Genomic DNA, 13,950 nt, shown 5'->3' with positions numbered 1-13,950 from the left:
TTCAATTGATAAGTGCTTGAACTTAGCACTTGAAGATGAAACAAAAGAGGGTCCGATGGATGTAACAAGATTGGTAATCCTACAACTCTTCATGACCAATCTATTCTGCAACTCTGGTTGTACACTTGCTTGGACATACACAACCACAATAGACACCTTAGAAGAGATGGGGAAATATAATTGGGCTCAAGGAGTTTTGGACTACATGTATTTTGGATTGGAACAAGCAAAGAAGAACAAGAAGGACAAAAAAAAGCAGCCAAGCGTGAGTGGCTGCCTAGTCCTAATACTGGTAAGAACACAAATCTCCACACTGCAAATTCGTAGAATTATTCTAATGATATGAATTGACAAGTGATATTGCAAACAAAAAATTGTGCAGTATTGGCTCTGTCAAAGATCTAACCTGATCACTCCAATTCCTGGAAGAGAAAAAATGACACCAGGGGCTGTCAAATGGAGTCTTCAAGAACTGAATGCGAAGCTTCATCATCTAAAATTGTGCAGTATTGGCTCTGTCAAAGATCTAACCTGATCACTCCAATTCCTGGAAGAGAAAAAATGACACCAGGGGCTGTCAAATGGAGTCTTCAAGAACTGAATGCGAAGCTTCATCATCTAAAGAACAACCAGATAAAGGTACTCTTTCCTTTCAAATAATCTGCAGCTGGTATGACAACATTGTTAATAACATGTCATAGACGTACATTATTAATACCATGTCATAGAAGCTAACTATTAATACCATGTCACAGAAGTAAACTATTTATACCATGTCATAGAAGTACACTCTTAATACCATGTAATAGAAGTACACTGTTAATACTAAACTCTACTTAACAAACAGATAAAAAGCACTAAAGTTCAAGAGGAGGAGGATGCTGCTGAAGAAGTGAATGAAGAGCATGATGATGCTGCTCAAGAAGAAAATGAAGAGGAGGATGATGCTGCTGAAGAAGTGGATGAAGAGCATGATGATGTTGCTGAAGAAGAAAATGAAGAAGAGGATGATGAGAACCAAGAACATGAAGTCCACCAACACCACCAGCTACAAGATGACATCCAAACTGAAATCCCAAAATTCAAGAATTCAACGTTTGAGGAAGTTGTTAGATCAATCCCAGAATACAAGGAGGATGATATACAGCTTACCAAAGAGTACATGATGGAGATCAATAATGCTGCTGAATATTGGACAAAGAAAGGAGAGCATCAAAAGATCCATGCTGTAATAGCATCCTGCATAAAAAAGAATAATTTGATTCAGATGCTATACAATGAAAAAGAAGAATTAAGGAAGCAGCAGCAGCAATTGCAGAAGCTGGTTAAGGAAGAAGCATGTCACAAGAATTCCATTCAACTTGATCTTCATGAGGAAAAATCCTGCATGACAAAGCTGCAGCTAGAAAATGATCAACTTCTTGCAGAGAAGATTTCCTACTTGGAGATTTTAAATGAAAAGGAAGCTGTCATTGCCTCCTTGAGAGATCAAAAATTAGCACAAGAAATGCAGAGTGAAGAGGATAAAGGAGAAAAGAAAGAAGGTGAAGCAGAAGAGATAAAATCAAGAAACTTGCCTAAAGCAGAGACGAGAGCACAGAAGAGAAAGGCACCAAAAAAAGGTCAAAAATCAAAGAAGAGGGCCAAAGGTTCATTCCTGCAATGGAATACATATGAGGTCTACAACATGCTGGATGAACTCTCTCAAGAAAAGCTGAGAAATTACTGGAAACATTCAGTAGATGGGTAAGCCAATGTGTTTCATTCATTTTCAATGGGTTTAGGCACTATTGTTGAACATGCATTAGAAATAGGATTTCATAGGAATGAACAAGCAGTGTTATGATCCTATACTGGAACTTTACAGGGTGTAGACATGCATTAGAATTAGGATTTCAGAGGAATCTAGCAGTGTTATTACTCTATACTGGAACTCAACAGTGGTGGACATGCATTAGAAATAGGATTTCATACCAAACAAGAAGTGTTATTACCCTATACTGGAACTCAACAGTGGTGGACATGCATTAGAAATAGGATTTCATACCAAACAAGAAGTGTTATTACCGTATACTGGAACTTTATTGAACAGTTCTTTCACTTTTATTAACATTTTTTCTAACTACAAATACTGTTACAGCTCTGCTTTTTGGCAAGGGGAAAGCATTTTGTTCAAAGATGACATACAAAGCTTATTAAAAGATACTGAAATTTTTGGACAAATCATAGATGCATATGGAGAGATACTTCATCATGACGAAAAGAAGGACCCTGAAAGACAACAGAATGCATACATCACATGCTATGCTTATGTAAGATAATAGCTATCTCATCACCTCTAGTGAATATCACAAATTATTCATCTTCCTATACTTTTCACATTCTTTCTAATGCTGAAACTATTAATCTTGCAGAGGTATCTCACAGGGAAAATGCACACAAGAGCGTTTGATGAATATTTTTTCAAAATCCTTGAATTAATAGGGAAAACTTCAAAGGTTTTCATACCAATAACGGATGACGGCCACCACACCCTCCTTGTCTTTGACACCATTTCATTGAAATGGACGCACTACAACTCTTTGAGGGGGGCAACGGAGCAGACAGTTGAATACTACAACAAAAAAGCAGTAATTTTGGTAAGACAGACTACTACTGTGAACTGTTAATACAAGGCATTAACAAAACAGTTAAACAAGAATCATTAAAGCTAACAACATACTTGCCTACAATGCAGGTAGACGCCTCAAATGTCTTCCTCAATAGTGTGAAGGAATGTGCTCCAAAAATTTTAGAAAAAAACAGCTTCACACTTCTTGAGTTCAAGAAGCCAATCTACAATGAAGAATTTACTGAAGATGTTGCAAAACGTCTTCCAACTCTGAAGTTTACACCAGCAATTGCTCAAACACTACAGTATCTGATGAAACATGATCCCACCAAATTCGACTTTAACGAGGATAAGGAATGCGCCCAACAACCCGAAAATTCGTAAGTGTCACAATAACACGTTTCTCCCCCCGATTCAAATTAAACTATGATTCAATAAAGTTCCAGTATAGGGTAATAACACTGCTTGTTTGCTATCAAATCCTATATCTAATGCATGTCTACCACTGTAAAGTTCCAGTATAGGGTATTAATACTGATTTTTTCCTCTGAAATCCTATTTCTGATGCATGTCTACCACTGTAAAGTTCCAGTATAGGGTATTAATATTGCTTGTTTCCTATGAAATACTATTTCTGATGCATGTCTACCACTGTAAAGTTCCAGTATAGGGTATTAATATTGCTTGTTTCCTATGAAATACTATTTCTGATGTATGTCTACCACTGTACAGTTCCAGTATCTGGTAATAACACTGCTTGTTCATTCCTATGAAATCCTATTTTCTAATGCATATATGTGTGTGAATTTGCAGAAAAGATTGTGGTGTATTTGTCATGTACTACATGCAGCAGTTGTCGCAACGGAAAAAAATTGAAGGAAGCTTGAGTGCAGACCAAGTGTGGGAAATGAGAAAAGAAATTTTATTGAAGACAATGGCAAGTGAAAAAAGTTGGTATTTCACAGAAGGGAATAAAGGATGAAAGCATGGATTTCACAGAATTTAGAACTGTCCAATATGTAGCTTCTAACTTCCAAATGTCAAATTGTTAATATGTAGCTTCTAAACAAAATCTTTTGCTGCTTCTTAACTTTGTAGTTACTGTGTAGTGAAATTCAAATGTAAAAAATTGTTACTCTGTAGCTTCTCATTTTCAAAATTCTTAACAGTGGGTTTCAAAATGCGCATTAACAGTGACTTTCACAAAGCCCAGCCCAAGTTGACAAAAACGAGGTCAGAAACGAGCCAAAGCCCAAAAAAATCAAATAAGCCATCGTAAAAAACAGAAAAAAGGCCCAATCTAATTTGACAAAAAAAAAAGCCCAAATAAACTAAAAGAAATCACAAAGTCTCCAAAAAAAAGCCCAGAAAACTTTTTTAAAAAAGCCCAATATAACCAAGCCCATTAAAAAAAAAACATTTAAACGCAAAAAAAACAGTTAAACGAAGAGAACAGGATAGACGACAGAGGCACGACCCCCAAATTGAATTGAAAAACCAACTCACCTCACTCCGATCTTCGCGACACCGATTCCAAAAGCAGCCCACAACTTCCATAACCACCAATCAACGATTCCAAAAGCAGCCCACAACTTCCATAACCACCAATCAACGAGAAACCCGACGACATGTCTTCAAAAACGACACAGGAAAACCCTAAAACAGCAAAAAGCACTCCAGATGCAAAAAGCAAAGAAGACAATCCCAAATCAAACAAAGAAGCTTCAGAAATGACTGACAAAGAATCAGTATCAAACTCCCAGGTATTACAAAATCTCTAACTTCAAAGTCCAATAGCAATGTTTTGACTTGTTTTGAAAAGAAGCATGTTTCGACTGCAAATGTATATGTTTCACAACTGTTAATACTAGGCCATAGAACTTGAACTGTTAATACTATGTAATAGAACTTCAAAATATATAGAATGCTTTGTTAATCAAAATATGCGACTGCTATGCATCTTGATTAATACCATGTCATAGACCAAAATATATAACATGCACTAGAAATGCATATGAAAAAAATTGTAGTGCACTAGAAAGAGAAGCATGAGGTTCAAATGCATAGAAGTAAACAGTTAATACTATGTAATAGAAGTATTAATTCTCATTTGTCATCTTTCTTTTGTCTAGTTAAAGTAACCTATTTGCTTCACTTAGCAGGTGGTCACATGGAAAAAGGTAACCGGGTTGAAATACAAAAGAAAAGCATACAAAAGGATCCCAAGCCAGCAAAAGGTCAAAATAGCATCAACAAACACACAAGGCACACCACCAACAACAGCAAAAGCCAAACTGTCAACACCTGAAGCCGATCCACCTAAACCAAAAACCAAAGCTAAACAAACACCAAAACCATCCATACCCAAACCCACAAACACACTGAAACCGAAGAAAACAACGAAGACGAAAAGAACACCATCCCAAACACAAAAACCTAAACCGAGCAGACGCAATAACTCAAATTATGTGCAGATCAAGAGCAACATGCTCACATTTGACAACACAATTCAAACGGTAAAAGACAAGCTTGAAGCAAGAAAGGATGTCCTCAAGATCCTAACAAAAATGCCATTTTGGAACATCATCAAGGCTTACATGGCAGGACAGTTCACCAAGACAGAGTGCCAGAAGTCTAATTGTCAAATAGTTAGACTGATCAGACTCTACAACCTTGCAACCAAAAAATTCAAATTCAGTGAAGGCAACGAGTATGAAATTACAAGCAACGATGTGTCTGACATCTTTGGATTGCCAAACAAAGGAAACAAGTTGCCAAGCACAACAACTTCCACGAGAACAAATTTGGACTTTGAAGAGAAATACTTCAAGAATTCAAAAAAAATCACAAAAACTGAAGTTGATAGGTGTCTGAACACAGCAATAGCAGATGACAGAAACAAGAATGCAATGGATGTTGTGAGGTTGTTAATCCTAGAGCTCTTCATCACAAATCTCTTTTGCAACTCTGGGGCGACAATGGCTTGGACCTTTTTGACAATGATCGACACCTTAAAAGCAATGAACAGCTACAACTGGGCACAAGGAGTCTTAGATTACATGCATTTTGGACTGGACCAAGCCATGAAAAATAAAAAAGACAAGACAAATCAACCAAGTGTGAGTGGTTGCCTTGTGCTAATCCTGGTAAGAAACTACATCCATTTGTTAATCCTATTATATTATTTGTTAATCCTATCTAATGCACGTCTACCACCACTGTAAAGTTCCAGTATAGGGTAATAACACTGCTTGTTTGCTATGAAATCCTACATCTAATGCACGTCTACCACCACTGTAAAGTTCCAGTATAGGGTAATAACACTGCTTGTTTGCTATGAAATCCAACATCTAATGCACGTCTACCTCTGTTACGTTCCAATATAGGGTAATAACACTTCTTGTTTGCTATGAAATCCTATATCTAATGCACATCTACCACTGTAAAGTTCCAGTATAGGGTATTAATACTGTTATTGGCTGTGTGCAGTATTGGCTGTGTGAAAGAACTAACCTGATCAGTCCAATTCCTGGAAGAGAAGATCACAAACCAGCGGCTGTCAAATGGAGCCTTCCGGAGCTCAATATCAAGCTGAATACTGCAAAATATGAAAACATTAAGGTATTTTCTTACTTCCATAAACATATATAATGTCAGTACACCATAATTACTACTGACTCCAATCATTAAACAGATAAAAGCTGCTGGCAATGAAAAAAAAGAAGAAGCAACAAAGACTGATCATGCAGACCATGAAGAACAAGAAGAAAATGAAGAGGATGATGACTTTGTTATCACACTTAAAGATTGGGTAAGATAACCTACAATGATCAAACATTGTACAAACACATATAAATGTATATAAATTTGCTAATCCTCTTTTTTCTCCTCTCTAATATTTGTGACAGTTAAAGAGTCAAACACAAAAAGGAAAAAAGCAGACTGTTATTACCCAGAAACAGAACTTCAGCTTCCATGAAAATGTGGACCAAAGTGTAACTCAGACAAAAACTCCACAGGAGGAGCAAAAGGTAAAATTTCTCCGCAATTTAAAAACAAATGTAAATCATTTAAATATCCAAATGCAACCAGAAACCAAAAACAAAATTATCAGTTTTAGTTGCGAACGTTCTATTATTAACCTAAGCAGAAAAAAAAACTCTTGTGCTTCAGGAGGAAAATGAAGACAATGCACAATCATTGGGATGCAAAGCAGATGATGAAATTGAAGAACAAGCAGTTGACCTTAGTGCAGACACAATGATGGAGGAGCCGACTGTTAATGTCCGGCAACAGGATCCAGAACTTGACAGCCAGGAAGACAACTTCGACAACATTTTTGAGGACATGGTGGGTTCAATCCTAGAGTACTACAAGCATGAAATAGTCCCTCCCCATGAGAAAATCCAAGAGCTGAAGGAAGCAGTCGACTATTGGATTGAGAAGGCAGATACTCGAAAGGATATGATGCAGACTGCTATAGAATCCTGCATCAAGAAAAATACATTCATTCATCAAATATGGGCTGAAAAAGAAGATTTGGAACAACAAATCGAAATACTGAAAAAGCAGCTTGACCAAGAGGAAAAAGAAAGTAGAAAATTACAAGGGGAACTTCATGCACTTAAATCAAACAGGAGACAGCTACAGGAACAACATGAAATACTTGAAGGGGAAAAGTTGTCCTGCATTGAGAGCATGAAAGAAAAAGACACTGTTATTGCCTCTCTGAAACATATGATGGGGGAAAATCTCAAACAAGGGGAACAAGGAGAAATTCCAATGAAAGAACAAGCTGATAAGGAGAAAAAAGATGAGAGAATAGCAGAAGAACGAGACGACAACAGAGCAGTTGAAGGTGAAACCAGCAGAGAAAAGATTGAGCAGAAAATTGAGAAACTAGCAGAGAACCTTGAAAGAACAGATGGAAAAGACAATCAGAAAGATGATAACACAATGGAAGAGGAGAAGGAAGAAAGTGAATTGGAGATGCAAGAATCTCCTAATGATGAAGATGAGAATGCTGATGAGAAAACTCCTGAAAAATCAGTTATCATGCAAGCGAAAGAAGTAGGAAAACGGCAGTTACGTTCTGGCATCAAAATAATCAAAGATAGAAAAGACAGAAAGCCTGCAAAAAAAGAAGATTACACATACCCCGAAGCACATAAGAAAGCCCGAAAAAGAGCAAGCCAAAGCGAAGATGAAGCAGCCAACAAAAAAAAGGACAAAGATGGATACCTTCAGTTGCACATGTATGGGGTCTTCAACAGGCTGGATGAAATATCAAAGAAGAAGTTGGAAAATTACTGGAAAACTGCATCTGATTCTGATGAGTAAGCCAATCTGTCATAGAATTACACTGTTAATACTATGTAGTAGAACTATCTAGAATTACACTGTTAATACTATGTCATAGAACTGTCTTGTTATTAAACTGTTATGAGATTTTCATTTGCTGAATTATTATTTGAACAACATTATTGTTGCAGGGACGCTTTTTACCTAAACAATAGGACAATATTGTACAAACATAACATTGAAAAGCTGATTGGAGATTATCCAATTTCTGCACTAATCATCGATGCTTATGGAGAGGCCCTTAATGATGATGCGAAGCAGAACACTCAGAAACAAAAAAATGCTGACTTGTCCGCCAATAACTATGTAAGATCACATCTAATACATCAAAATTATATTATCAAACATGCTCACTAATTACCAACATATGACTTTTGCAGATGTTTTTGCGAGGTGCTTCATACAAGCTGACATATGATGCTTTCTATATGCCACTCCTAGAAAATATTGGAAGAGTTGATAGAGTGTTCATACCAATTACAGATGAGAACCACCATACGCTGCTTGTCTTTGACACCGGTGCAGCAATGTGGACACACTTCAACTCATTCAGGCCATCAGAAAAAACTGTCGAATATTATCACAAGAAGGCAATTGTTTTGGTAAGTAAGATGGGTGATTAACACTGTTAATACATAGGACACTAAATTTAAAGGAAACTAAGTACATACTTGACTATGATGCAGGTTGAGATAGCAAATATATTCCTCTGTCTTCTTAAGGAATGTGCTGCAACATCACTGAAGACAAAACTCATCTCGATTCCTGATTTTGATGCCAAGAAGCCGAGAGGGCTGAATGAAGCTTCAGCTAAAATGATTGCAAAAATACTTGCCAGCATCAAACTTACACCAGAATATGCTCGGACATTGAAGTATCTGATTCGTCAAAAGACTACTAACTTCAAGCTGACTGAGAACAGAGAATGTCCCCAACAAGCAAACAATTCGTAAGTTAAGCAATAACAGTGAAACTTAAATCCTCTTCAACTAAAAAAAGGCTGAACTAACTCCTGCATGTGTATCTCTATTATGCAGCAATGATTGTGGCGTCTTTGTCATGCACTTCATGAAGCAGCTTTCCAAAGACCAACCAATAGAATCAGATTTCAACAAAGAAAAGGTTTGGGAAATGAGAAAAGAAGTCCTCATGAAGATTATGAGCATTGAAAGAAGTTGGATTTCCATCAAAGAGAGAGAAGAGACAAATGCAAAAGAATGAAGTTGTAATCAAATATTTTGCCAAAATTCTTGCTTATATTGTAGTTTTGTAGGACTTGTGCTGGTTTAGAACACTAAAGTAAGGTGATTTTAAAATTCAAATTATGTACTTATTCAAAAACCAGTTTATTTACGTGAATTAACAGTGTATGTAACCTGAAATAACGGTCTCCATAACACTAAAACAACTAAAAAGTTGAACTCCAACAAATAACAATACACTCTAAATACAATGTTAGTATTATATGATGGAAATAGATTGTTAATACCATGTCATAGAAGTATCTTGTTATTACTATGTCATTGAACTATCTTGTAATTTCAAGAATGATGTAAACAGCGCGCATTAAACAATGTTTGTTGATTTATAGATAATTCAAACAGCAGTAATGCTAAATTCATATCAAACTTCCAAACCAAAATTTGCAAAATACCAAAAATGGTAAATATTATGTATTAATACCAAAAGTCAAAGAGTATTCATAAGCAGTAACTGCTATTTCACCATATTAACAACTTGCATATCAATTTCTATTCCTTTCAACTATGATTGTCATTAATCAATCGTATAGCACTTTAACTAGTTAAAAACTAACTACACTCAGTCAACTCTTTATACTCCAGAACCTTTACTTCAAATAGGGGCCTTGCAAGTCCTCCTTTTGTGACGATCAAAAGCACCGCATCTCTTGCACTTCACTTTCCGTTTAGTTTCACTGCTTGACTTGAAGCGCTTTGTTGGAGGTCGTCCCGGAGGCTTTCTTGTATGAGGAGGCAGAAGAACAACATCTCCAGGAGGAGGCTTCTCAATATCAGGTATGGGAAATATAGGGGTTCCATAAGTAGCCCTATAAAAGTCTGCCTTGTAATACTCATCAACAAAGTCATACAAACACAACCCGGAATGATGGATAACTTGAATTGCATGCTGACATGGAAACCCAAGCAATTGCCACTGATAACAGGAGCAAAACCTCTCGTCCAAATTGACCATAACACTCAAATCAGCATGAACTTCAAATACAGATTCACTCGCGCGACATATCCTCCAATGACGACCCTTTGAAGCTAAATTCTTCAACTCATCCTCAATAACCGGACACAAAACACTACACCATTTCTCGGATGCAAGCTCCCTCCTAGAAATCATCTCCATCATTTTGATCCTAATAGTGTCAATCAGCTCATAAATTGGAAGCCTACGCACCTCCTTAATCCATGAATTAAACGACTCGGACAAGGCATTACTAACCTCCCCATACCTCTTTCCCAGAAAAAATGCATTAGCAAAATTTTGGACAGGAAGATCAGCCAAAAACTTATCAATTATTGTTGCACCGCCATCATCTCTTAATTTTTTCAACCTCTCCTGATATTCCTCAATAGTCGGTGCATACAACAACTAACAAAAAAGCCATAAAATATGATCCTTGAAAGAGGAACCAACAGAATGCGGATACTTCTTTTTCAAGTTGTCTTTCAAATGATATAGACAAAAACCATGGGGAGAAGAAGGAAAAACAGTCCTAACAACATCGATAATAGCACCATGCCTATCAGAAATGAATGTAAGTTGCCTACCTTCATCCACCAAGACTTCAGATATCCTTTGCAGAAACCACCTCCAATTGTCCACAGTTTCACCAGATACAATCGCAAAGGCAAAAGGGAATACCTCTACAAGAAACAGAGAACTGTATTAGTTAGTTTGAACTATAACAGTGTTACCACATGAAGCAGAGTAAAACTACAATGCATAAAAATACTCAGATGCAGGGTATGAACAGTATAGCAACTACAGCATTTACATTTGCATAACTACACTGTTCATACCACTCAATGGAAGTCAACACCTACAGCATTTACATTTGCATAACTACACTGTTCATACCACTCAATGGAAATCAACAACTACAGCATTTACATTACATACCTTTATTTCCATTCTTTGCAGTAGCTCCTAGAAGAGTACCCTTGTACTTGTTTGTGACGAAAGTACCATCAATGAACAGCATAGGCCTACACCATCGAAAACCATCAATGGAGGCCTTGAAACATATAAAGATCCGCTGGAAACGAGAACCATCCTCGCCACAGTCAAGCACACAATGAGATCCGACATTGCTGGCCTTCAAAACATCCACATACCAAGGCAGGTGAGCATAAGACAACTCCTCATCACCATGTAAATCCTTAGTAGCCGACTCCTTCCCATACCACGCAACATGATAAGGGATATCCAATCCATAATTTTCCTTCAAATCAGTAATCAGCTCAATTGGCCTTACCAAAGGATTGCTACGAACTTTATCCTTGACAATTGAAGACACCAAACGCGACCCCATTGCCTTATTTCTCTTCTCTCGGATCAAACCAGTGCAACTGTGTACGTTATTTAAATTCTTAACATAAAAGAATCCATTTACATTAGAATTAACAGCATGCACATGCCACTCACAGCCATCTGATTCCTTCTTAGTACACACAGCAGTAACGCGACGAGGCTCATTTTTCAAATACTTCATCTTAAAACCATTCTCAATCGCATACTTAGCCAACTTATCGCGGAATTCAGAAACTCCTCCCTCAAACTTCTGACCCTCATGAGTAATATAACCCTCCCAATCAGTAGACAAATACTTACGACCTCCACAACTACCATATTTGCCTAAATAATCATTTCCAAACTCACTGCTAGTACTATCAAAATCTATACTCAAACAAGAAGAAGAAGCTGCACTGGAATCAACAATACTACCAGCCACACTTGAATCTTTACATGTATCCTCATCTTGTGCAAAATTGTCATTATAAGGAACAACCTCCAACAAAAAAGGAGAGGCAATTATGTTCGTATTAACTGTTTGAACATAATTCACTACTACAGCCTTATCCCTAACAGAAATATGAATTAATTGATCCTTCATCAGTCCACATACCATAAACATGACTTTCAAATCATCATCCGATTCCAACAAACAATTGGAGCAATCTGTAAAGGAGTACCTCAACTCAAAATGACCTAACTTAAGCTTAAACCTACTACACAACTCGTTGGACAACCAATCAAAAGTATTAGTTGAAGATAAAATAACCATTAAAGTTCCAGCACCATAGGTGCACTTTGCCACTCTCGAATCATCCATATCTCTACAAAAAAAACAACAAACAAAACAAAAATGACTACTAGTAATAACAGTGTTATTACCCTATACTGGAACTTTACAGTGGTGGTAGACGTGCATTAGATGTAGGATTTCATAGCAAACAAGCAGTGTTATTACCCTATACTGGAACGTAACAGAGGTAGACGTGCATTAGATGTAGGATTTCATAGCAAACAAGCAGTGTTATTACCCTATATTGGAACTTTACAGTGGTGGTAGACGTGCATTAGATGTAGGATTTCATAGCAAACAAGCAGTGTTATTACCCTATACTGGAACTTTACAGTGGTGGTAGACGTGCATTAGAAATAGGATTTCATAGCAAACAAGAAGTGTTATTACCCTATACTGGAACTTTACAGTGGTGGTAGACGTGCATTAGATGTAGGATTTCATAGCAAACAAGCAGTGTTATTACCCTATACTGGAACTTTACAGTGGTGGTAGACGTGCATTAGAAATAGGATTTCATAGCAAACAAGAAGTGTTATTACCCTATACTAGAACTTTATTGAACAGTTCTTTCCCTTTTATTAACATTGTTCCTAACTACAAATACTGTTACAGCACTGAAAAAGCAAGAATATACTCAGATTCAACTGAAAAAGCATACCTCAATTAATATGAAAACCAAATCGAATATCACAAATTTCTAACCGCAGCTCAAACCAAAACTCGAGCAAATCCACAACCAAACAGAATCTGAAATCAATCCAAATTATAAACAAAAAGAAATTAAAATCACAATTTAAAACTCAAACGAATATCTAAGTACAAATTAGAAGGAAATCAGAAAATCCAATAGCTTACCTCCAAATCAGCAATAACAAAAAAAAACGGATAAAATCAAGAAGAATTGGATCTGCATGTCAAATTTAAACTCCAAGACTGCAAAAATTTAAAACGAAAACATAATTAGCAACTTAATTAATCAAACATGAAATCACCAAAAATCATACTACAATATAATCGAATACCTCAAAAATCGAATATGAATTCACAAGAGAAAATCAATTACCTCAAAATCGAAGATCGCAGATCGCACCAAGCTCCAATCGAATCTCATGCAGCACAATGTCGCTCCAAAAACCACCAATTCAACAAAGAATGAAGCAATAGAACTCAGCTCACACCAAGCTCAGAAGAATCGAAAAAGAAAGGAGATCTGGAACCAGATTATACAGAGCTTCGTTCGAAAAAGGTGAACGAAGATCGCTTCGTTCGAACGACGCTCGTTTGGAATATTCGATCTGCTGGAACAAAAATCACGAGGCTGCCAAACAGTTTTCAGTCAGCAACGTAAATTTGAAGACATTCCTATCCTACCTGGCGAATTTTGGGCTTGTTTCTCAAAATTCAAACCAAAAGGTCAAAACCGTAATCCAACATATACACAGAATCCAAAAATCGACAGCTGTCGATTTTTGGGTGTATTTTGGGTGTGTTTATATACCCTAAATAGTTTAGGGTATATTTATAGTTTTATGTGTAGTATAGGGTATTTCACTAAATTTCTAAATTAAAAAAAGCAAGTCTTGTCAACGGGGTTTAGCCGCGTGGAAAAAAACCTTGGCTTGCATACTAGAGGTCT

The 13,950-nt window shown here is 36.7% G+C and overlaps 1 protein-coding gene across 1 annotated transcript; it reads right to left on the bottom strand.

Moving 5' to 3' along the window:
- Positions 1-9,826: 9,826 nt before the first annotated feature.
- LOC148296333 (uncharacterized) lies at positions 9,827-12,338 on the bottom strand. Its single transcript, XM_088248488.1, has 3 exons — positions 11,126-12,338; positions 10,715-10,869; positions 9,827-10,594 (listed from the first exon to the last, which is right to left on the bottom strand). Exons 1-3 carry the CDS (start codon positions 12,336-12,338, stop codon positions 9,827-9,829), a joined length of 2,136 nt encoding a protein of 711 aa, XP_088104614.1.
- Positions 12,339-13,950: the final 1,612 nt, after the last annotated feature.

The sequence above is a fragment of the Prunus avium genome, chromosome 2 (genome assembly GCF_965620075.1).
Source record: "Prunus avium chromosome 2, drPruAviu1.hap1.1, whole genome shotgun sequence".
NCBI classification, from domain to species: Eukaryota; Viridiplantae; Streptophyta; class Magnoliopsida; order Rosales; family Rosaceae; genus Prunus; species Prunus avium.
This window is presented reverse-complemented; position numbering and strand designations above follow the sequence as displayed.